The 24,704-nt window shown below is 51.5% G+C and overlaps 1 protein-coding gene across 1 annotated transcript; it reads left to right on the forward strand.

The window, feature by feature from the left end:
- Positions 1-22,320: 22,320 nt before the first annotated feature.
- Positions 22,321-23,056, forward strand: LOC120324925 (olfactory receptor 14J1-like; the record flags this gene model as incomplete). The annotated part of the gene is made up of 2 exons (XM_039389827.1): positions 22,321-22,968; positions 23,033-23,056. Coding segments are annotated over 2 exons (672 nt in total), but the record flags the coding sequence as incomplete, so codon positions are not given.
- Between the last annotated feature and the right edge of the window lie 1,648 nt (positions 23,057-24,704).

Genomic DNA, 24,704 nt, shown 5'->3' on the forward strand with positions numbered 1-24,704 from the left:
CTTTATTATCTCTCTGTACAATGGGACAAAATGTATTTTCAAGTCCTTTGTGGATGATACCAAATTTCAGGAGCCCTTGAGCAACCTGTCCTGGTTTAAAGACACATTTTGGGGCAGGAAATCCAATAAAATGAATTCACTCCTCTTTTATTCCCCACCAATACAGGGAGACAAAATACAAGGATAGTATAAGAGAAAAAATAGCAATTTACTGACAAGAAATATAGCAGCAAAACCAGCAATACCAACAGAACAGTTCAAAGCAACAGCAGAGAGAGAAATTGCCTCCTCTCTCCCCCTCTGCCCCAACTCCCTTTTGTAAACAGATAAAAACAGGGATCAACACGAGCCTCCCTTCCCCCTTTTCCCCCTGAATGAACAAAGAACAAAACCAAAACCACAGGAAAGAGGGGACAAAGCAAACTCTGGGAAACCCTCTGGTCTGAGATCAGTTGTGCTGCCCAAGAACACGCTGACCCCAGAGGTGTCCAAGCGGGGCAGAGCCGGCGACTCCGGTCCGTGCGGCGGCGGGGGGGAGGCAGCGGCTCTGCTTGATCCCATGGAGTTCTGGGGAGGAACAGTGGGCCCTTGGTTCCAGGAGGTTATGACATGTCTCAGGGTTCCATTTGTTCCAAAGAGACCCCGCATGTCACAGTGACCCTTTGTTCCACAAGATTCCACAGTGTCCCTGCATTCCTTTGGTTCCATGAGGCCCTGCAGTGTCACAGGGCCACTTGATTCCGTGATGTTTCAAAGAATCAGAATGGCCCCTTGATTTAAGGCCAACTGCACATGGGGCTGCCTTAGGGCGAGCGTGGCCACCCAGATAAGGGAGTTGTCACCCCCCTGGACTCAGCTCTGGTGTCACCACATCTGGACTGGTCTGTCTGTCTGTGAGGTTCCCCATTATGGAGTGTAATAAGTAAGCAATAGTAAAATTTACTCGTCAAAATATATATATTGTATTTTCTGTATATTATAGCTAATGCTTGGTTGGGACTAGGGAATTGTAAGCTGCGGAATAGTTAACTGCTGTATTATTATTATAAGTTGACTGTCCTGCAACTGGCAGTTCCCAAGTTGGCAGAGTATCTTGCTTTACTGAGCACGTATACCATATCCTGTTATTCTAAAAATATTGTCTAAGTTACTCATTAGAAAAGAAGAAAAGAACAAGGATCAGAGGGTCAAGGATGGACATGATAAAGAAGAGCCAAGGAGAATATCTGGACCATCTGGACACCTTCCCATAGTCAGCTCCAAGGACATTGGGCTAATTAAAGCTATTGAATGGAAAGTACTGATGGAAAGTCCCTGGCAACCAAAATGGGCCTACAACAGAACCAACCAGAACGAAGCCCGTGAACCCAAGCCCAATCAAGAGCTAACAAGTGACTATGGGAGGGGGAGTTGAAAAAGTACAAAAGTTGCGGTTTGTTTTTATTGGGCTTGTGGGCCGGTGGGGAGCAGGGGTCTCTCCAGGCCACCCAGCATGCTGATTTGCTTATCTGCACTTTATATAAATCTCACAATAAATTTTGCTGCTAAATTTTGATTTGGTTTATTTACCTATAACAGGAGGAATGAGGAAGAACTGGAGAGGATCTAGAGGAGATCTGACAGGATGGAACTTTTCTCTGTATTGGAAATAGAATGAAATCTCCACAAAGAGCAGCATGGAAGGCTGGGACTGAAGGTAAGGAAAAAGGAATGTCACTCAACGGGGACCCTTGTGCTGCAAAAGGTCACCCCAGAGGGGATCAACCCATGGCTTTGTGTTCCAGGGAACAGCCAGAGCTGGTGCAGAGCCATCAGGGAGGGTCTAGAAATGCTGCTGGGAGGGGGTGGGAAAGCAGGAGGGGTGTGTGCAGCCTGCAAGGCCAGTGCAGCAGCAGGGCCAGGGCAGGACAGCCTGCAGGAGAGATGGCCAAGGGCTCTGGCAGGGCTGCAAGGCCCAAAGGCACCCAGGCCTTTGTCCCCTTGCCTCTGGCAGCTGCCTCTGCCACTCAGGCCACCACAAGCCACTTTCCTGGCAGGTTCTGCCCTTGGGTTCTGCCTCGCCCCTCCCTCAGCAGCCTGGCAGGGGTTGCCCAGTTTTGGGCCTTTGTTGTTCCTCCCCCTCCCATCCCAGTGCCCCCCAAACAGCCCTGAGCCAGCCGGGAGGGACAGGATCTGCTGGGCCAGGGCCTGGGGCTCAGCCCTTGGCCTTTGTGCTCCACAAAACCAAGGCAGGCTTTGCTCAGCATTGCAGGGGCCTGCCCAGAGCCTTTGTCTGCCTGCACTCCTGGCCTCCAAGGAGCTGCTCCAAGGAGTCCCTGGGGAGGCTTTGGCAGTGCCTGCCCTCAGTGGGGCCCAGCAATGCTTCAAGGCACTTGGGGTTTGGTTTCTGACTTCTTCAGCAGCTGCTTCCATTTTCTCTCAGTACGTGAGGATGATGGACTCATCTCTAAACACACCGTGGGGCTCATTAAAAAACGGAAAACCAATTTCTTTCTCTTCCTTTAATTGTCTTCATGTCTTCAAGACATAAACAACTAATTAGAGTTGTTTTGTAGTTTAGCTAAGGAGGAAGATTTTAAAGTGGACAACACGGAAAAAATATTTTTTGATGAAAAGGAATGATTTACATAGAGTCTTTAGATGCAAGAGGGTCAGGATGAACCCAAAGATAAGGGGGTAAAAGTAATTATTAGCATTTAATTATTGACCTGTTAAACTGTTATCAAGGGATTCAACAGCATTTGCCACAATTTTAACAGTGACTGAATTAGAGATTCACAAAAACATTCCCACCACAGTCAATTCACACCCACACCCGGGCAGAGAAGTGTGGACGCCTCAATAGCTGGCTGTGGAAAGGTCCCTCTCCAAAATTCTCGTGTTGTCAGGGAAACACTCCCACCAATCCCTTTGTGTTTCCCACCAGACAAGGGTCCCAGCTGGAGGAGTGTTTGTGGAGGGGGATCAGAATTGTCCTGGGCATCAGCGCCGCTCTTTGGAGTGTTGCAAACTGGAGGGTTCCCGAGCTGGGAGAGGCTGCCAGAGGTGTCCCACTGAGAGGGAGGTGCTGGGGAGCTGCCAGGGCCTCCCTCAGCCCCGCTGGGTGTGGGCTCACAAGGGGACTGGCTTTAGTTCTCTGCTGAATTTCCGTCCTGGTGTCAGGAATGACTGGAGTTTCCAAAATATTTAGGAATTGTATCCAAACTGTTCCATTTAGGTTACGATTCAGGTAGGGAACTTTCCAAGGTTTTCAGGGCATGACTCATTATCCTGTGTTCCCCAGCTCTTATACCCATCCAAGTCAGCTGGATGGTTTATTGACAATGTGTCCTGTAACGGCGCGGTCCTTGTACAACAAGGAATAAGTCATGCTCCTCGTGGTGGTGTGGACAAAGAGGATTTATTTCAAACTCGTGCTCCCTTTTATCCTTATATACCATGTGACTTCTTCAGCCAATAGAGTTATATGTTACCGCGCATGTCCTCTTGGGCCCATTGCCCTGGCACATCCCTCGTGCCTTCAGACACGCCTCCCACATATCCCCTCCCTTAATTATATTAAGAAGTCACAAAAACAGTATGAACAAACAACAATGCAAACAACAATTTTAGCAATCAGAACATTATAAAACTACTAAGCTCTGCAGTGACCCAGCACATTGCTTTGCTCAGTTTCTTAACTCTAATGTAAACCTTTTTAAAACTTTCTTATATTTCTATAGAGTAGTGCAACTTGGATAATTACTTTATTAACTTGGGGCCTATCTTAACTGTGTATGAACTTATAACTTTATTAATCTGAGGGTTTTCATAACTGGGGAATTCAACTTTATTTAAGAAACAGGGTAATCTTAGCAAACTACAATTTCCTAAAAGCGACCTGTGGCTGAGGTAATGTTATTTTGTGAGGTGTTTTGTTTTCATTATTTGACCAGTCAAACAACTGTTTTCACTCATTCACTCATACATATGTCGGTGGTCACCGTACACTGAACACACACACGAACACACACACACACATTCCAGAGACTGCTTTTCACCACGTTGGTCATTTTCTAATGTAAACTTGAAACATAACATAACTCTTTTCAAACTTCTGCGTTGCTCTGGTTCCTGCTGCTGTGGTCACATATTGAATAGGGTTTTACACACCTGGAAGAAACCTGCTTGAGTTCTTTCTTATAACTTTTAGGCATAGCTTTCTCTCCATGTCATAAATCTAGGAATCTCATCCATTGTCCTGAAATCAAATCTTACTATAATTAGTAACTTGGGAGAAACAAACGCCTGAGGTTTGTGCTGCTTTTCAGACTTGCTTCTTTCAGCACTGCCACAACTCAAAAATTGATAACATACATAGCTTTTTACAGATGTTCTTGCAGGTTACACTGTTTCTCCCCCTTTTTGTTTAAATCTGCATGTGTTTTAATATGTGCTTTTACTGTTTTATGGATTAGTGTGAAATGCTTGTGACGTGAGAATTTTCCTATTTTATAGGAAGTAGCTGCTTAATATTAATGTTAATCCATTTAATATTAATTATTAATATTATTAATATTAATGTTAATCCATTTTAGTGTATCAAGGTTGCTAAGCAACTAACTCATGTGTTTTACACTTTTGCATTCTGTCTAGTGGATGTAGTAGCAGTTATGTTTTGTGGATGCATATCTATATCTATTTGCATGTACATTTTCAACGTCTAATTCAAAGATGTATATCTCTGATCGCCAGGTCTCATCTGCTATTAACTCTCTAGGGTTAATGCTTTCCTGAGATGGCATGGGCGTGATTTCCTGACAGTGTGGGCATACCTTGATGATGTAGTTTATTAATTGTTATTCTGAATGGTCTCTTAGAGAATCTGTATTCTGATAGAAAATGAATGAGGCAATTTGCTTGCCTTAAAACTCTGGGTATAGTGTTAAACATTGCTGCTTTAGCAGCTTCTTAGTTTCTGTCAGTCATTGGCTGTGGCAGGTCAGGATGTGATTTTGTGTGCATTTGTATAGAAATCATACCTTCTGTAACTCACAGGAACCAACCAGAACGCATTTCAAACAACAGGTAAGGGTTAACAATATCTCACGGAAATTAACTTTCAAAACAGGTTATCAACCTCATAGCATAATAAGCACAATCATAACATCAGAGGATTGTTTAAAATTTTCCCAAGGTAATATGAATGACAATCAGTTCCAGAACTATACAGAAGCTTAGTTCATGGCTGTAGTTTTCCTACTGTTCCGTGGCAGGATTTATTCAATCTATTGCAGCATTTGTGTTTTCTAGATGCATGTGTGAAGGCCCTGAGGCCTTTCACTGGTTCAGTTTTGCATCTGGTATGGCCTTTAAAGGTAAACTGCTGATTTCTGCCACAATCTGTGCTTAAGGAGATGAATTAAAATATTACCACTAAAACTTGCCAGGGCATCTGTACTGGTTTAAGAGTTAACCAGCAGGGGAAATGAACTCAACTCAAAGGAGAGATTATAAGTCAGAATAACAATTTATTAAAATAATACAGTAAGTACAATCATACAAACAAACAATTGTTTAACCCACAAAACCCAACTGTATAACCCAGTACCCTGGGGCATGAACAACGTGGTGTTCCTTGGGCCCCGCTTGAGTCCAAAGTAAAGGGAGAGGGGAAAAAAAAACCAAAAACCTGCTGGTGGGAGAGCTGTTGCAGTCTGGTCAAAAGTGGTGATTGCAGTCCAGTTGAGGGTGGTGGTCTAAGTCTGGTTGAGAGCGATGAGCTGCAGTCTTCCTCTGGATCCCACGAGTGGTTCCAAATGTTCCAAGACTCCAAGATTATATATCCTCCAGTTCAGGCAGGAATGCTCAGCACTTCCCTCAGGGCAGGGAGTTCCACAAAGGGTGTGAGGACAAGAGCATCCTCCTATCTCACAGGCCTCTTAACACCTAGTTTATAGCCTGAGGAGTCAGGCTCTATGGGCAGAGGGTGCGAATAGTCTGTTGACAACAGTTTCTGGGAAATGGCATGGAAGGCTATAGAATACACAGTTTTGGGTTACACCCATACCCTGATGAACTGGTCTCAGCTGTCCTAACTAGGACAGCATCTTGAAATCCGGCGTCCTCAGCTGTCATCCTATCCAAATTGTCTTTTCAAAGCTGGAATGTTGGTAAAGGCAGGATCTCTTCCGTCCAGTTTCTCAGTCGTGCTCTGCCTCAAATGACAAGCTTGCAAACACCTCAATAGCAATTTGCACAGATTTAGGTGGTATGGTGTGACAGAAAGAGCTGTTTTAGAACCAACAGCGGGCTTTTCTCAGTTTGATCCCACTGAAACAAAACTGCAATGCTTCATACCTGCTGGAAACAAAAACTAGGCAGATTTGCCTTTCAGGATCTCTCCTGTTTTGTCTGCCCTTTATTACCTTGGTATAATTTTCTAAAATTTGGTTTGCCTCTGCAGCTAGCAATTTGTCAGACTTTAGGTTGGAGTTCTCCCCTAGCAACACAAAGAAAGGGTATAGGTCCCTTATGTTTATGGTTAAAACAGGTGTTGTCTTGTCCATGACAAGGCCAGAGTTGTGGTTGTTGTATTCTTCCTGAAACAACCTGAAGATCTGTACCTTGGGCAGTTTTGGTTAAAACAGCAGGAACAATTAGCAGTTCATTTCTTGTGGCCGTGGTTATTAATGTGTCCTCTGCATAATGGTGTATTATGGCTGTCTGATACTTTATCGAGGTGTTTTGCATTCCCTGAGGAAGGGCAGCCCAGCAGTGACTTTGGATAGATTGTGCACTGTTTAAAACCATGATGGGAAAGAAAGGTTTCTGGGCACCCTCAGGGTGAAGGAGGATGGTAAGGGAATGGTTTTTTGAATCAGTTACCACTCGTGACCAATTTGCTAGAAGTCTTACAGGTAGAGGCAGTCCGATCTGCAAGACTTCTGCATTTTTTTTGACTGCGTGTTCTGCTGTCAACATCTGTAATGTTTTCCAGTTGTCACCTTACTTTGGGGTACAGGGTACATGGTTATTTTGGGGGCTGGTTATTGGTATATTGTGGCTTGCCTGAAGTAGTTTTCTCTTTTGCACATGAAAAGAAGTACCACAAAGGATTACAGCAAGCAGGGCTGCAACAAACAGTATAATGCTTGTAGCACATCTTTTGCTTTGCTTATGGCACTTTTGGTACAACTGAGTCATTTCTCTGCTGCTAGGGTGTCTATGGAATGTTGCAATTAGGGGCTTCCAGGGGCAATCCTCCTGAGAGTGATCCATTTCTCCACAACTAAAACAGCTAACTGTGTGTCTGACTTCCTTGTGTATTCTTATCTGGGCATCTAAAGCTGCAGCTAGAGAGGCAGGTAGCTGCTTCTCAGAGCTAGCCTTTTGGTAGGGTTGTACCAGCTCAATAAAGTCACAGTTCTCCCTTGCAGGAGGGCTCTGCAAAGCTCTTGCATTTTCTCTTTCAAAAGCCAAATGCTTGCACAGCATCTCTCTGGCTTCATTGTATTCAATTTGCTTGTTTAAAGTTGACTGCAGCTGGTCCAAGCATCTTAAATTTGTATAACTTTGTAACTCTTTAACAGGGAATAAGTAATCAATTGGATCTGCAGTGAGAATGTTTTCTCTAGCTTTTAGGGGTTGCCTGGCTATCTCTTTAGGGTATTTTGATTGTGAATCTAAATTATAATTTGCTTTCCCGCTTGATTGGTGTGCCGTGGTGCCTGCCTGTAGGTATTTAATATGAACAGAGCAATTCTTCTGTGTAGTGGTTTAAACCTTGTTTTTCCCCAGAGACCAAGAGAAGTGGTAGACCCCAAGGGGTGGAAACCCCTGGAAGTTTTGAAATTCTACCCAATGGATGCTCCTGCAGAAATGTAAACATATCACAACCAGACCGGAAGAGATGAGTTGTAGTTTGGTTGTTGGAGGAGAGGTGGCCATGTTGTAGAGCCACGAGGAAGGGGCTCTGAGCCCCTTGGGGCCTCTGGCCCCCTCCCAGCCCCTGGCTGGGGGCTGCAGGGACCTGGAACAGCATAAAGCTGGGCTAGGTGCCTGTAGTATGCCGGGAGATGTTTTCTCCATGGGCACAGAGCAGCAGCCGACGCTGACCAGAGAAACAGTGGCAGAGAGCCAGAGATAAGAACCTGAACTGAAGAAGCAGCAGAAGCAACATGCAGCACCGCAGAGGAGACTCCTGGAAGGAGAGTCGAGGAAAGGAGAGCCAGCAGCTGAGAGCTACAGAGTTCTTGGGGGTAAGACTGGACTGATACCAGATCCCCAAAACTCCTTTGAGACCTCCTGGAAGGAGGAAGATGATGGACTCTTACTTGAAAGAGCCTTGAAGTGCGACATGCACTGTAGAAAGGAGCTAGAGAGCTCCGAGAGGAATGCAGGGGGAGTTGACCTTGGCTCTCCCCCCCTTGCACTGCTGCCACGGTGGCAGCCTGAGAGACAGGGCACAGAGGCCCTGCAAGAGATACCAGACCGTCACGAAGACCCCCCTGTGTCTTCGTGATATGACGTGGTGAAACGACCTTGTCTGGGGTTACGAAGCCCACGGAAGACCCCTCGGTTGTGAGGCGATGGGGCCGAGAGAGAGGCTTGGATACCTCCCTCGTGGATGCTGGCAGAAAAGCCAGCCACAGCTGCTGCATGCATGAGATGAGGAGAAACCTGCTGCCTTAGAAGATGCTGCTGCTTAAGGACTGGATGGGATCTGTCCTTCTTTCCCTCCTGGACTTTTATTTGGAGGGGAGAAGAGATCTGATCCATTGTAAATACATATGTCATGGTAGAGATAGTTTGTGATCATGTGTATAATGTGATATGGTATTTATTTGTACAGTCATTGTAATATATTTCCCTTTCCCCCACTTTGGAGTCAGGTGTGTTTTGTCTGGAAAAACCTCTCTCACATTAGGTTGAGATGTGGGAGGGGGGATGGAGCTAGGGAATTGGATTTTGGGACTATCTCAAACCATGACATTCTGGAAATCAGCTAACCAGACTGTATATTGGGTGTCACTGAGAACTAATTTTATCAGTTCTTTTCAGTCATATGTGGTGAAGGCATAGATGTAACTCAATGCCTCCAAATATTTAAAAATATTGGTTAAAGACAGACCAGAACCTCTTATCAAATGCCTCAGGTTCTCTGTGGCCTTACACAATGCCTGACTCTGAGGGGGCTGGCTTTGGCTCATATCGTCTGGGCATGCCTGATTAACATTCAGGCTTTCCATTCGAGTTGCCTTGTCCAGACATTGTTCCCATCTGTTAGCTGACTTCTCCCCCTGTGCCCTATTGATCCCTCCTGTTGGAACCATGTTTGGTTCTTTCTCCCCCTCTTTCTCCCCCTCCTCCAATTCATCCCATTCCTCGCCCGTAGTCCCGGCAAAACCGGTTCCCTGTGGGGGGATGGTGGGCGGTGCAGGCGGCGAGGAGGGGGTGGGATTGGTCCCTTCCTCGTGTCTGTGGGTGGGGCGGGGCTGCGCCTTATCTCGAGCGGCTGGGAGCACACGTTCTGAGTCCTTTTATAGCAGTTTGGGTTAACTGGCAGTCTTTTTTCTGCGGCTTTTTTTCTTTCGGCGTGGCTGCGGGGGTCCGGCGCTGCTCCGGCGGTGTGGGCGGTTCTGCGCATGGCTGGGGGCAGCTGCAGCGTGGGGAGGCTCGGCAGGCTGTTTTGGCGATGGCAGGCCGTGGGGGGCGGCTGCAGGTGTCCGCAGCGGTGGCGGCGGTGGGACGCGGGGCGGGACCCGCACGGGCGGTGGCAGCGGTGGCTCCGGCGGGGGGGGTGTCCTCGGCGTGCTGCGGCGGCGCGCGGTGCCGCTCGGGTGGCGGCAGCGGCGTGCTCGGGGCAGGGTCGGGGCGCGGGGGCAGGCTCGGCAGATGCTGGCTCAGCGAGCGCCGCATGACATTTAAAATGTGGTGCAGGGCCGGCGGGGCCGGCGGGCGGTCCTAGCACCGGGCCAGCAGCAAAAAGCGGCAAAAAGCGGCAAAAAGTTCTTTTGGGGTTTCCGCAGTTTCTGAAAGGTTTTTCCTGAGTTTGGAGGGTCTACACTGTCGTCACAGACAGGCAGGGTCGGCAGAAGGTGGCGGAGAGCCTCCTCCGGTGCGCAGGACTCAGCAGGGGCTCCGATAGGGTCGTGGCGCAGTTCTGCCTTTTCCACGTGGCTTTTGAGCGCAGCGCGGGTTCGGCAGGGACAGTGGGAGAACGCGGGCGATGTTAAGGCGGCGCTGGGTTCCGTTAAGCGGCACTCCTGGCACGGGCTCCTGCTGCGGCGCAGGGGGCGGCCAGCACACGTACTTGGCTCGGCCGTTTCCCCGGTACTTCCAAACTACGGTTTTAGTAGTTGCTAGGCAACAGGCACTAGGTGTTGGGCTGGCGGTGCAGCGGCACGGAGCTCTGCGCTTTCCGCTAGGCAGAAAGGCAATGCGGGGGTCATGCGGTGGGGCTGGGATGGTACGGGCGGCGGCGAAACCGCTTCTCGCACGTGGTCCGGCGTAGTTGGCAGCGGGATGCCGCTTTTACCAGATGACCGACACTCGGGGGACCAACAGGCTTTTCCCTGACGATCTTAAGGTGCTCCGCGGCTCGGGTCTCCGAGCTGCAGGCACGTCTCGCCCAGGGAACAGTCTAGTCGTGAGGAATGCCTTTTAGCTAAACTCACCTCTTTTGATGTTGCGTTGGACCCTCTCCGCTCTCTCCGGTTGCCTGCTCTGACCTCTCGGCTTCTTCTTTAACTCTTTCTTCTCTTCTTCCATGCACTATCCTAATATTAGGAATGCTCGCTAAACTAACTGTCCGTCTCTTAGGTGCCACTAAGAGCACGGTTTATTGACGTCAAGGTTTTTTGTGGTCAAGACTCCCGTCTCCGAAAAATCGAGACGATCCCGGAGTCACCAGCTGATTTCCTGATTCAGGATAAATATCTCGCTTAATATAAGCTAAAAATGTCCCGTTCGTGCGTCACATGTTGCGGTAAGGCCCTTGTATAACAAGGAATGATGAGCTCCTAGTGGTTGGTATAGACAAAGAGAGTTTATTTCAAACTCGCCCGCCCTTTAATCCTTACAGATCATGTGACTTTCTTAACCAACCAGTTTACTAACTCTGGGGCATGCTCCTTGGGCTCTGTACCTGGGCACATCCTTTGTGCCTTTTAGACACGCCTCCCACACCCTGGGACATGGCAGAACCTCATGGAATAAAGGGGACATTGTGACCCTGCAGCACCTCCTGGAACCAAAGGGAGTCTGGGACGTGGCAGGGCCTGATGGAAACAAAGGAACCTCCTGGGAACAAAGGGACCCTGGACACTGCCAAAACTCAGGGAGACAAGGGAACCCCAGGACACTGTGGAATCTCCTGGAATCCAGGGGCCATTGGAATACACTGGGGCCTCCTGGAACCAAAGGGAACATGGGACACTGCGGAACCTCATGGAATCAAAAGGACCCCGGGACTTTGTGGAATGTCAGGGAATCAAGGGGCCAGTGTGACATCCCAGAACCTTTTGGAACCAAAGGGAACCCACGGGACATTGCAGAATCTCATGGAATCAAGAGTCCATTGTGACCTTGTGGAACCTCACAGAATCCAGGGGCCATTCTGATTCTGCAAGGCCATCTGGAGTCAAAGGCACCATTGTGACACTGGGGAACCTCATGGAATCAAGGAGCCATTGTCACACTGCAGAGCCTTAACGAATAAGGGATCCAATCTTTGCCTCAGATTTTGTCAACAAATTAAATTTAAGGAATTACAGAAGTGGGATTGAACCACTTTTGTCCCACAGGTTTTAATGATTGGCCAAATGAGAATATTTCTATAAAATGAATAATATATTCGTACAAATGATCAGACAAAAGATCTTAATCATAATTATTTACTGCACAATACAAAGGCTAAAACTACAAGTAGTACAATATAAGATCGGATAGTGCACTGCATTGAAGCAATGATTGAAACTATTATATTAAAGCCAGCCAAAAGAAAATAATTATTACAGAGAGATGTCATGTAATTCACCCAGACCAACGGTCGTGGGGAGATTTCTTTTGCTCAACCTTGAGGAGTGTCCTTGGAGGGCATCCCCACCCAAGGCAGGAATCTCCACACATCTACCCCAAGAAGGGCTGTGTTAGAAGAACCTGCCTGGATGAAAGGGGACTGCACTTCTCTAGTAGGAAGGGATTGACTGCTCCTCACAAATGGACAGGCCAGTGAGCAGCTTCTCTGTCCCATCCAACTTCCAAAAGCAGGATGTGTGTTTGGAGTTGGGTGAACCAGGCTGGTTTGAGCATCATTCAACACCAAAACCATTTCCAGGGTGCCACCGGTAACTGGCAGATCTCACAGACAGCTTGCATGAGAGCTGGCACTGTTGGCATTGTCTGATGGCATTTTAGGCCTTATCAGGGTAGGCCCTCCTGCCACCCGGGTCGAGAGGTTGGCTGTGAAAGTCCATCCTGGAGATGCACAGGGAGCCAAGAGTTGGGCTCCTGAGTGACATCCAACAATGGACAGGGGGATGGGACTGACCAGATGAAAGTGGCTCAGGTAGAGCTGGACGGGCAACACAAGGGGGAATTATTCCTGGCTCGCTGGGCCCAGGACACCTCAGGGCCTCAGGGAAGAGGTGCAACATCCAGCTGGGCTTGTGATCCAGGGCTGCATTTAACCATGGACACCAACTGCCAGGTTCTCCAGACCTGGGAAACATGTGCTGCCATCAAAGAGGCCAAGAGGGTAAAGCCCCTGTGGGGTGGGGGATGATGGTTGAACTAGAGATGTGGGCAGGCCTGGCAGATTGATCCCAGCACACTCCCCAAACCCACCAAGGCAAGCTCTACGTGCTGACAGTGGTGGACACAATCCCTGGATGGCAGGAGACACCCCCTGTGCCTCCCACCACTGCCCAGAACACCAGCCTGGGCCTGGAAAAGCAAGTCCTGGGGAGACACGGCCCTCCAGAAACACTGGAGTTGGACAGCAGGACTCTTTTCCAAAACAACCTTGTGCACACCTGGACCAGAGAGCTCGGCATGGAGTGGATGGATCATATTCCCTGTCCTGCAGCAGCCTCTGGGAAAGTTGAATGGTAGAGTGGACTGTTCAAAACCACCTGGAAAGCAATGGGCAGTGGGACCTTCAAACCTTGGGATGTGCATTTAGCAAAAGCCACCCAGTTAGATAATCCTGTAAGCTGAAGAGAGAAAACTCCAGGGCAATTCAGTGTCTAAGATCAGCTCAAAAGAGCAGGTCCTTTAATCAGCCCCACAGGCCCAGGGGAACACACACGACGCGCCCTCCCAGGCAATGGTTCTGCAGTTTTAGAAGATGGTCTGTCCAATGCCAGAACTCTCCATCTCCCGGTTCTGCCCAGTTCTGCCCCGGACATGCCCCTTGGGGAATTGGGTTTGGGGTCTTTGGGACCCCTTCTTCCTCATCTTTCTCTTCTTCACAGCACGGACAGTCCTTGGAGCGCCTCCAAATTCTGGCCTTGAAGGTTGCTTTGTCTGTTGTGGGATCTTGTTGTCCAGGCCTAGGGTGTGATGTTGTTCAATAGAGGTGTTTTTCTACAATTCTACCTTGAAAAGAAGTCTAAACACGCAAGAGGAATTTAGAAAGTTTGATATCACATGGGGTCATAGGGCTGGGTCTGTGTAAAGTACTGTGCTAAATGGTGGCATATAATACAGCTCCATTAACATCTACAGTTACTACACAACTACTTTTAAAATAATAAAAGAAAATATCCAGAAAACTTTAAGGCATCACACAAACCTTGTTAGTTAACTCTACCAGTTGAACTGGCCCTGCTCAAAAAGAACCTCTATATATCATTGAAGGGCATAAAATCCCTGTGGTCCATATGAGGAACATGTTGGGGAGGACAGTTGGGATGAGTCCTGCCGTAAGCAAAGGCAAAACCACCCTTTGGGATTGTTTCTGCTCAAGGACTCGGGTGCACTTGGTGGATGATGCAGAGGGATGGGGAAATACTCTGTGTACCTCAAGGGGATTTGATTTTTGGGTCAGAACAGTCCATGAGGTTGAATTGCAGAATATTGTTTGCCCAATGATGCTCCCACTGTGTGCCAGAACTCCCATGAACAATGAGGTCTTTCCTTATGTACAGTTTTTTATTTTCTATGCTTTTGATGTTTTCTTAAAAAAAAAGGTCATGTTTCCATTCCCACCTTCTTCAGTAGCCCCCATCTTGTGTGTCCCAGAGACTTAGTCTAACTGGGGAGTCTCCTATTGGATTTGAGTGACATAAAGGAACCTGCAATAACCTTTTGTGTGAGATTCCTTTCCTGAGCAGAGCAGGACTGATCAGGAAATAAGAACAGCTTTCTGGCTGCCCCAGCTTAGGGACTGGCCCTGTGCCAGGAGCTGGAAAAGCTGAGACTGTCTACTGTGCAAAGTGGACTTCAATGGAGGCAATGTGAACTTAATATACAGCAGAGGAAGGAGTTTTGTTTTTTACTGAGCAGTGCCTTCCTTTGGTTTTACTTGCTGGCAAAAAATGAACATCCCTTTGTGTCTTGTGCAGCTCTTTCTCCAAGCCAAGCAGGTGGGAGTTGGTGCCAAGGAGCTGAAACCTGCAGGTCCAGCCTTGAGTGGAGGGAGCTCAGATTTGCCCAAGGCTGCTTTGAGCGCCAGGGGTTTGATGAGGGAATGGTGGGGTGGGGATAGGGATAAAGTCTGATGGATTCTCAGACATAAAGGGTCTTGATTTTCTTATCTATTCAGACTGAATTAGGAAGTGCTTGGGATCAATATCGACTGGGGATTGCTGACATCAACAGGGAAAAAAAAATGGCCACAAAAAAGACATCTTTTCTATTGGTTTTATTAATACAAGATATTCACTTGGAATGCACTTCTGAGATCTGTCTAATTAACCACAAAAGAATTGAAGACTTAGAAGTCAATTATTCCCAGGGGCTTGTCTGGTTAAGATGCCATCAGTGAGAAGAGAGTGTGGAGGAATGAGCAGACAAGGAGACCATCCCTGGGGCTGGGGAAGCAGGAACTCAGAGTCACTGGTTCCAGGTGGCAAATGGACTGTGGGATGTTTCTGGGAGAGCCCCTAAAGGGTGTGCTGGTTTCAGGGGGAGTACAGTTAAATTTCTTCCCCGTGGCTGGTGCAGGGCTGTGTTTTGGTTTGTGCTGAACACAGGGTTGATAATCACAGAATGACAGAATAGGATGAGTTGGAAGGGACCCACAAGGATCATCCAGTCCAACCCTTAGCCCTGCACAGGACCATCCCCAAGGGTCACACCATGAGCCTGAGAGGATCATCCAAACACTTCTTGAGCTCTGTCAGCCTTGGTGCTGTGCCCACTGCCCTGGGGAGCCTGGTCAGTGCCCAACCACCCTCTGGGGGAAGAATCTTTTTCTAAGATCCAACCTGACCCTCCCCTGACACAACTCCAGGCCATTCCGTCAGTCCTGTCCCTGGTCCCCCCAGAGCAGAGCTCAGGGCCTGCCCCTCCTCTGCTCCTCCCCAGGTCTCCCCTCAGTCTCCTCTTCTCCAGCTGAACACACCAAGTGCCCTCAGTGTCCTCACACACCTTCCCCCAAGGCCCTTCCCCATCTTCCTTGCCCTCCTTTGGACACTCTCTAATGGCTCAATCTCTCCCTTCCATTGTGTCCCCCCAAACTGCCCCAATGGTGCCTGTGAGGTCCCTTCTCTCAGCAGGAGCTGATGGCTCAGCCCGTGACTCAGGGCTGGGCCAGGGGCTCTCCAGCTGCCCCTGCCCTGGCCTGTGACAGCCCAGCACAAGCCCCTTTGGTTCAAAGAGGCCCTGCAGTGTCACAATGGCCTCTTGATCCCGTGAGGTTCCACAGGGTACAAGGGCTCCCCTGATTCCATGAGGCCCCACCTGTCCCAGTGGTCACTTGCTTCCAAGTGTTTCTGTAGTTGCCCAGGATTCCTTTTGTTCCGTGAGGCCCCACATGTCACAATGGCCCTTTGATTCCAGGAGGTTCTGCCCTGTTCCAGGTTTCCTTCAGTTCCATGTGACCCTGACATGTCACAATGGACTCTTGACACCGTGAGGTTCCACAGTCTCCAAGGGCATTTTTGTTCCACGAGGCCCTGCAGTGTCCCAAGGGCCACTTGATTCCATGTGGTTGCTCAGTGTCACAAAGGCCCCTTGTTTCCACAAGGTTCTGCAGTGTCTCCTTGTTCCCACTCTTCCATGAGGTTCTGCAGTGTCACACTGGTCCCTTCATTCCATGAGGTTCCACAGTGTCCCTGGATTCCTTTGGCTCCATGAGGCCCTGCACTGTCAAACTGGGCCCTTGATTCTCTGAGGTTCCACAGTGTAACGATGGCCCCTTGGTTCCCTGAGCTTCCAAAATTTTTCTGGTTCTTGTGCTTTCATGAGAGCCCGTGTGTCAAATGACCCCTTGGTTCCACGAGTATCCACAGTGTCCCAGTTTTCCTTTGCTTCCATGAGGCCCTGGAGTGTCACAATGACCCCTTGGTTCCAGGAATTCTAGAATGTCTTGGAGTTCCTTTGGTTCCACTGTGAGCTGCATGTCCAAGTGTTCCCTGGTTAGTGGGATGTTCTCCACAATTCCCCATCTTCCTTGCCCTCCTTTGGACACTCTCCAATGGCTCAATCTCTCCCTTCCATTGTGTCCCCCCAAACTGCCCCAATGGTGCAGGTGAGGCCGCCCCAGGGCAGAGCAGAGCGGGACAATCCCCTCCCTGGCCCGGCCGGCCATGCTGGGCCTGATGCCCCCAGGACAGGCTTGGCCCTCCTGGCTGCCAGGGCACTGCTGACTCAGGGCCAACTGGCCACCCACCAGCACCCCCAGGGCCCTTTCCTGGCACTGCTTTCCAGCCTCTCCTTCCCAGTCTGTCCGTCCATGCGGGGTTGCCCCATCCCAGGGCAGAATCCGGCACTTCCCCCTGTTGAAGTTCTCAGGGCTCCTAAAGAGCCGGGAGGTCACGGGATGTCAAAGAGCCCCACGGAGCTCAAGGGACCCTTGGGACACTGTGGAACCTCCTGGAATCAAGGGGCCTTTGTGACCTCTGGGGCCTCATGGAATTAGAGGAACCCTGTGGAATATCATGGAATCAAGGGGTCATTGTGACACTGCAGGGTCTCATGCTCCAGAAGGAACCCTGGGACACTGTAGGATCTCATGGAACCAAGGTGCCATTGTGACACAGCATGGTTGCAGGGAATCAGGGCTCCATAGGAAAAGTCCATGGCCTCATGGAAAAAATGAATTCTGGGACACTGTGGAACCTCATGGAAACAAGGGGCCATTGTGACACTGCAGGGCTTTCTGGAGCCAAAGAGATCATTGTGACACTTTGAAACCTCACGGAATCAAGAGGCCATTGTGACACAAAGAGGCAGGGCCTCTTTGAACCAAAGGGGCTTGTGCTGGGCTGTCACAGGCCAGGGCAGGGGCAGCTGGAGAGCCCCTGGCCCAGCCCTGAGTCACGGGCTGAGCCATCAGCTCCTGCTGAGAGAAGGGACCTCACAGGCCCTTCCCCAACCACCTTCCTGCTCTTGGCCTCTCCCCTCCAGGGGCACAAGTGACCTCACAGCCCCTTCACAGCCACCAGCTTCCTACTGGGTGATGAGTTCCTGAGGCACAACTGACCCCTTGATGCTGTACCCAACCATCCCCCTCCTTGTGGCCCAGTCAGTGATGTGACCACACACACATAAACTTGTTTCCTCAAATTTGTGCAGTACATTTCCATGATTTCAGTAGAGAGATGTTCCTCACAGGAACTGCTGTGCTTGTACTGGTGCATTTGATAGCTCCACTTCTGCCTCTCTGTCTATTTTCTCTTCCAAGGAAATGATTCCTTGAACTGTAGAATAGCAGAGGCTGGCAGAGCCCCCTGAGCAGCACTGCCCTGGCTGTGGCTGGGCTGCAGTTCCCCTTGCCCAGAGCAGCCCCTGTCCTGCTGGGTTGGTGCTCATGGCTGCAGCGCTGTTGGTCCCAGCCCAAGGCTTTGGCTGTCCCTGGGCAGTGCTGGCCCCACAGGAAGCGTCTCTGCAACCACCCCCACCCAATGGGCTGGGCTGGGCAAGTGTTTCACAGGGGACATGGCTGGGACAGCTTAGGATATTCCAGTCCACAGGGCATCATGTTCAGCAATAAAGTGAGAGAAGGTTCTTCTCTGCCCAGCTCTGCAACCTGAAGGGCTGCAGAGTCTTCTGGGCTATCGGCCACTGCTCCAGCTTTGTGTCATCAATGATCTTCCTGAGGAAGCACTGACCCCCTCTTGCAAGTCAGTGATGGACAAGTTAAACTCCGCTGGGCCCAGTAGAGGACCCTGGGGGACACCACTGCTGACAGGCCTCCAGCCAGACCCTGTGCCACTGATTAGGACCCTCTGGGATCTGCCCTTCATCCCCTTCTCAGCTCTGCTTGTTTCCCTGACTGTTGGTGTGCCCAGTCTGGTCCCTGCCACGCACTGTCCTTGCAGACCAGCTGCACTCAGCTCTGCTGCCCTTCTGTGATTCTCACACTCCAAGTCACAAGACTCGGCCAAAGTCTGCTCCTCTCAGGTCCAGGCTCTGCACTCTTCTCCTGCCCTTCCCCTTGGCAGGTGACACCTCCCATTCCATGGTCACCACAGCCAAGGCTGACACTGCTTTTCACACCCAGGCCCAGCTCTTCCTCTTGGAGAGAAGCAGATGCAGATGAGCCTCCCTGTTGTCCACCAACCTGCCAGCTGTGCTCTAAAGGCCTGTGTGCCAAGGGCTGTCTTCACCAAGACCCTGCACAAACCTCTGGGACTCTTTGCATCCTGTCGTGGTGCCTTTCCAGTGAATTCCAGGGTTATCAAAACCAACTTGAATGGACTCTTTGTCTCACTCCACAATGTTCCCCAAACTAGTCTCTCCTCTGACCCTCACCCACAAAAGTTCATCCAATTTGTTCATCCCCCAGAGCAGCTCCACAGGTCCCAGAAGCTCCTTCCCGCTGAGGACACCTCTCTCCTGCTCTTTCTCTCCTGTGTCTCCTTGGCCTTCTCTCCCAGCCCATCACAGCCCTGCAACCTGGGAACTGTCTCAGCAGGCCTGGGCTGTTATTCCCTCCAAGTGGAAGGAAGAGAGACTTGGGGCTGCAGCTCCTCCTCCTGTGCCCCACACGCAGGGCATTGGGGCCTGTCTGGCTGCAGCCCCTCAGCGGGGGCACTGGGGTAAGAACAGACTTGCAGTGGGGAAAGCTGCCCTGAAAGCCCTGAGAGCTGGGGTGTGCAGTGTCCTTCTGGCCCCAGGTCTGCAGAGCCACAAGGAGACACCTCTGTTGACTCAGCTGAGTCCCTTCCCTCAGTGGGGGTGAAGGAGATCCCTCCCGGGCACTGTCTGGGTTTCCTGTCTAATGAAGGGACATGAAAAGGGGCCTCTTGAACTTAACTCTGTGTCTGTTTGGAGAAATGACAGTGCTGAAAGAAGTGTCTGTGCCCAGCTGAGAGAAGGAACATCATTATTTCCTTCAGCTGTGTGCCAGCAGGTTCCCCTGGAGCCCCAGGGACAGCTGGAGGAGCCCAGAGGGGCAGAGAAAGGGCTGCCTGGGGCTGTTGCTGTGCTGCTGAGCTGGACTGGGCTCCTGGCACACAGGGAGCTCCTGGCAAGCAAGAAGAGCTTCAAAGAGACAGCTCTGCCCAGGAGCAGCTCCTCTGCACAGCCCAGTAGGGCTGAGGGCACTGCCTGCAGCACCCAGGGCACAGGAGAGAAGGCAGAGAGATGAGAGGCAGCCTGGGCTGGGAGGTGACTGAGCTCTCACCACAGGAGAAACCTTCCCAGGATTTGAAGGAAGAATTCTCTGGCTGTAGGAAAGTTCAGCTTCCCTTCCTGGAGGGATCACCTCAAGCTGGCACATCCCACAGCTTCCAGGATCTTTCAGCAGGACTCTCCCAGTTGCTGCAGTGCAGGGGAAGTGGCCATATGGCAGAGCAGGGCAGGAGCTGCAGGCAGCAAGGGCAGAGAGGAGAAGGGAGCAGGAGGTTCAAGGGATCCTGGGCTGGGAGGACAGGGCAGAGCTGCTCAGAGGAGGAACCTTGCCAGCCCTTTGCCACGGTCAGGCTGTGGCTGCAGAGCAGTGCAGGGGAGTTCCTGCAAGTGCCTCTGCCAGCTGCCAAATGGCAGCAGTGGCAGGAGCTGTCAGGATGGCTCTGCTGGATTTGCTGGGGTGCAGCAGGAGAAGCTGCTGCAGAGCAGGACTTGCTGCTGCCCCCTCAGAGGCCCAGGGCCAGAAGGTTCCCTGTGCCAGGGCTGGCTGTGGGGTGGGAAGGTGGGGGTGCAGCCAGGGGTGCCCAGGGCTGTGGGGCAGAGCAGGGTCCTGCCCCCAGGGCTCTGTGTGCTGGGGCAGGGACTCTGCTGCCTGCCAGGGGCAGCTCTCAGCCCGGCCAAGGAGCTGCCACGGCCCTGCAGGGAGAAGGGGTGGGTGGAAGGAGTGACCCCTCAGGGCAGGGCAGGGCTGGGCAGGGCTGGGCAGGGCCCTTCAGCTGCAGGCTCAGGGCTCCTCACAGCTTCAGCTCCACCTCCTCCATTTCCAGGGGCCCTTCTCAGGAAGCAGATCCCCCCAGAACACCTCCCCCTTCCCAGCCACCGCAGGGGCTCTGGGATCTGCTCTGCAGCCCCTGCCCAGGCAGAGCTGCCCCTGGGCACTGGGCTGGGGATGGCTCTGGCAGCACTGGCAGGGAGCTGAGCTGGGCACAGGCAGGGGCTGCTGGCAGGAACAGCTCCTCACCCAGAGACAGGCAGGCAGGGAGAGGCAGCTGCTGCCACAAGGGCTGGGCAGGGGGATGTGTGCCCCTCCCTGCTGTCCCTGTGGCACAGACCCCTTCCCTGAGCAGCTCCTGCCTGGGCTCCTTTCCCAGCCTAAGCAGAGCCTGTGCCCTCAGGCCCACGGGGGCTGGGCTGTGCATTGCCCTGCAGCAGCCAGAGCCCAGGCAAGGACAGGGCCCTGATTTCCAGCTGTCTCTGTGTCCCTCCTCCCTTGGCAGCAGCACTGTGGCATTTCACTGCCATCCCCTGCTGCCTGGGCTGTCCCTGTTCTCACCACTGGGTTTTCTGAGCCAGTGTGTGGTTTTTGGGGGACAGATTCCTGTGCAGACACAAACCCTTTGGGTGCTGCTGTGGGGCTGTGTCTGTGGCAGCCAAGTGCCCAAGTGCCCTCCAGGCACCTTCAGGGTATTCAGCTGTTTGCCTGGGTGTCCTGCAGGGCTGCAGGTGCCCTCCAGAAGGGCACAGCTCTGCCATAGCATCTCTGTGCTGCACAGGATCCCCATGGAGAAAACTCCTCAGTGCTAAATCCATGCAAATGCTCTGGGCAGCTGCAAGGAGCATTTTGTGTCTCACTCTGGGAGGGGAGAGATGAAAAGGTGAGGAGTGGGTCAGTCTGTTCTTTGGACATGGATTCCTGGATCTCTGGGCAGTTTCTCTGTAGGGGAACAGTTGAGTGTGATGCTCCTCCAGCTCCAAGCTGCCAGCACAGGGCAGCTGAGCCCAGGACTGATGGGCAGAGCAGCTCTTCTCTCTGCACTAAGGGACCATCCCTGTGCCCCTCAGAACCCACAAGACCTGACCTGCAGTGCAATAGGAATGTCAGGGATTTCAAACCTCCACAAGCACTCCTAAGTGTGTCAGGTGCAAGTGGGTGAACAAATCCAAAGAATTCCCTCAGCTCAGTCCTTTATTTGGGCAAATTGCAAACAGCAAAGCTGAGAAGCTCTTTGATGTATCACGAGTACATTTAATTTGAGATCACTCTGCATTCCAAGTTCCCTCTCCCAGCAGAGCAAGGAGTCCTTTGGAGCCCATCCCAGAGTTCCTGCTTCCAATGTTCCCCTCAGCCAGCAAAAGGCAGAGCTCAGGGGAGGGAGCTGCAGGGAGGTCTGAGAGAGGAGAGAGAGCCTGAGAGTGGGGTGGCTGAGACGGGTAATGTTTGGCTGCAGAAGCCTGGTCTAACCCAGCAGTGACTTTTCCTCCTCAACAGATCAAAATACCCCGAGGAAGGAGCAAATGTCCAACAGCAGCTCCATGGCCCAGTTCCTCCTCCTGGCATTGGCAGACAGGCGGGAGCTGCAGCTCCTGCACTTCTGGCTCTTCCTGGCCATCTCCCTGGCTGCCCTCCTGGCCAACGGCCTCATCCTCAGCGCCGTAGCCTGGGACCACCACCTGCACACCCCCATGGGCTTCTTCCTGCTCAACCTCTCCCTCACAGACCTGGGCTGCATCTGCACCACTGTCCCCAAAGCCATGCACAATTCCCTCCAGAACACCACAACCATCTCCTACATGGGATGTGCTGCACAGGCCTTTTTCTTTCTGTTCTTCCTGTTTGCAGAGTTTTCCCTCCTCACCATCATGTGCTACGACCGCTACGTTGCCATCTGCAAACCCCTGCACTACGGGACCCTCCTGGGCAGAGGAGCTTGTGCCCACATGGCAGCAGCTGCCTGGGCCACTGGCTTTCTCACTGCTCTGCTGCACACAGCCAATACATTTTCCCTGCCCCTGTGCCAGGGCAATGCCCTGGGCCAGTTCTTCTGTGAAATCCCACACATCCTCAAGCTCTCCTGCTCACACTCAGGCTACCTCAGGGAAATTGGGCTCATTGGGGTTACTTGCTGTTTAGTGTTTGGTTGTTTCATTTTCATTGTTTTCTCCTATGTGCAGATCTTCAGGGCTGTGCTGAGGATCCCCTCTCAGCAGGGACGGCACAAAGCCTTTTCCACCTGCCTCCCTCACCTGGCCGTGGTCTCCCTGTTTGTCAGCACTGGCATGTTTGCCTACCTGAAGCCCCCCTCCATCTCCTCCCCATCCCTGGATCTGGCCCTGTCAGTTCTATACTCGGTGGTGCCTCAAGCAGTGAACCCCTTCATCTACAGCCTGAGGAACCAGGAGCTCAAGGATGCCCTGAGAAAAATGATGACTGGATGCTTTTCAGGAGCAATAAAGTGTCAGTTTCTGGTGTGTAGCATTCAGAATGGGACTCCTTAATGGCCCAGCCTTCCTGCTCAGGTTTTTCTTGCAGGTCATCGGCTACTTCTTGCAATAATTTTCTCTGCAATTAAATTTTATTATGCATCTGCCTTCTAATTTAGTGTCTACCCATTGAATTTGATCCAGAGATGTATAAATGATGAATTGTTCTCTCTAAGTATTTAAACAAAATAAAGGACCCTGCAGTGCTTTCTTTGTCCAAGACCCTTCTACTCAGATGTTCCTAAAGGACAGCACACTGCAGGACAGGGTGTCTTTGCAAACGGGAAGGGGACAATAATCCCAGCCCAGCAGCACTGCCAGGGAGCAGCAGTGCTTGGTCTGTCCAGAGCTGCTCTCTTGCCACTTCCACACTGTCCTCCTGAGCCCCTTTCTCGCTGTAAGGCCTGAGTGCTCTCTGAGCACAGTCCTGGGGGGTGGAAGCCCTTGGAGCACAGGCAGGGACAGGCCCTGGGAACTTGTAACCTCAAGTCCCAACACTACCTAAAATCGCTGCTCCTCTCACTGAGAGGAATCCACTGCTCTAATCCCAACCTCAACTGGACCTCGAAGGCAAAGCCCAAACCCAGAACTCCAAACTCTTATTTATACTGTAATGGCCCCCCCATTCCCAAACCTGTATTTCCAGTATGAAAAGCCAAGCTTTAATCCTAACCCAGCCCAAAAAGCTCTTCCCCTAATCATGAACCAGACACTGCCAGCGAACAACAAACCTCCCAAAGTTCTGCCTAATCCCCACCCTGAGCTCTAAACCCCAAGCCCTGACCATTAATCACCCCCACAGCCCTTGGGAGCAGGGCAAGGACCTGGAGGGCCCCGAGCAGGCCCAGGGGGTTGGCAGAGGAATGGGAGGTGACCTGGATCTGCTCAGCTCTGCAGTGACCCCCAGGAGAAGGGCCTGGGCTCTGGGAGGGATGTCCTGTGGCACAGGGGCTCAGGATCCAAGTTCAGAAGGCCAAGTGCACATGGCAACAGCCAGAGCTGGTGCAGAGCCATCAGGGAGGGTCTAGAAATGCTGCTGGGAGGGGGTGGGAAAGCAGGAGGGGTGTGTGCAGCCTGCAAGGCCAGAGCAGCAGCAGGGCCAGGGCAGGACAGCCTGCAGGAGAGATGGCCAAGGGCTCTGGCAGGGCTGCAAGGCCCAAAGGCACCCAGGCCTTTGTCCCCTTGCCTCTGGCAGTTGCCTCTGCCACTCAGGCCACCACAAGCCACTTTCCTGGCAGGTTCTGCCCTTGGGTTCTGCCTCGCCCCTCCCTCAGCAGCCTGGCAGGGGTTGCCCAGGTTTGGGCCTTTGTTGTTCCTCCCCCTCCCATCCCAGTGCCCCCCAAACAGCCCTGAGCCAGCCGGGAGGGACAGGATCTGCTGGGCCAGGGCCTGGGGCTCAGCCCTTGGCCTTTGTGCTCCACAAAACCAAGGCAGGCTTTGCTCAGCATTGCAGGGGCCTGCCCAGAGCCTTTGTCTGCCTGCACTCCTGGCCTCCAAGGAGCTGCTCCAAGGAGTCCCTGGGGAGGCTTTGGCAGTGCCTGCCCTCAGTGGGGCCCAGCAATGCTTCAAGGCACTTGGGGTTTGGTTTCTGACTTCTTCAGCAGCTGCTTCAATCTTCTCTCAGTACCTCAGGATCATGGGCTGGGCTGCAAACGCACCGTGGAGCTCATTAAAATGCAGAAATCCCTCAGGATCTCTTTGTCTTCCTTTAATTGTCTTCA

This window comes from Pipra filicauda, unplaced genomic scaffold (assembly GCF_003945595.2).
Source record: "Pipra filicauda isolate LSUMZ 115617 unplaced genomic scaffold, ASM394559v2 scaffold777_size94897_pilon, whole genome shotgun sequence".
Lineage (NCBI taxonomy): Eukaryota > Metazoa > Chordata > Aves > Passeriformes > Pipridae > Pipra > Pipra filicauda.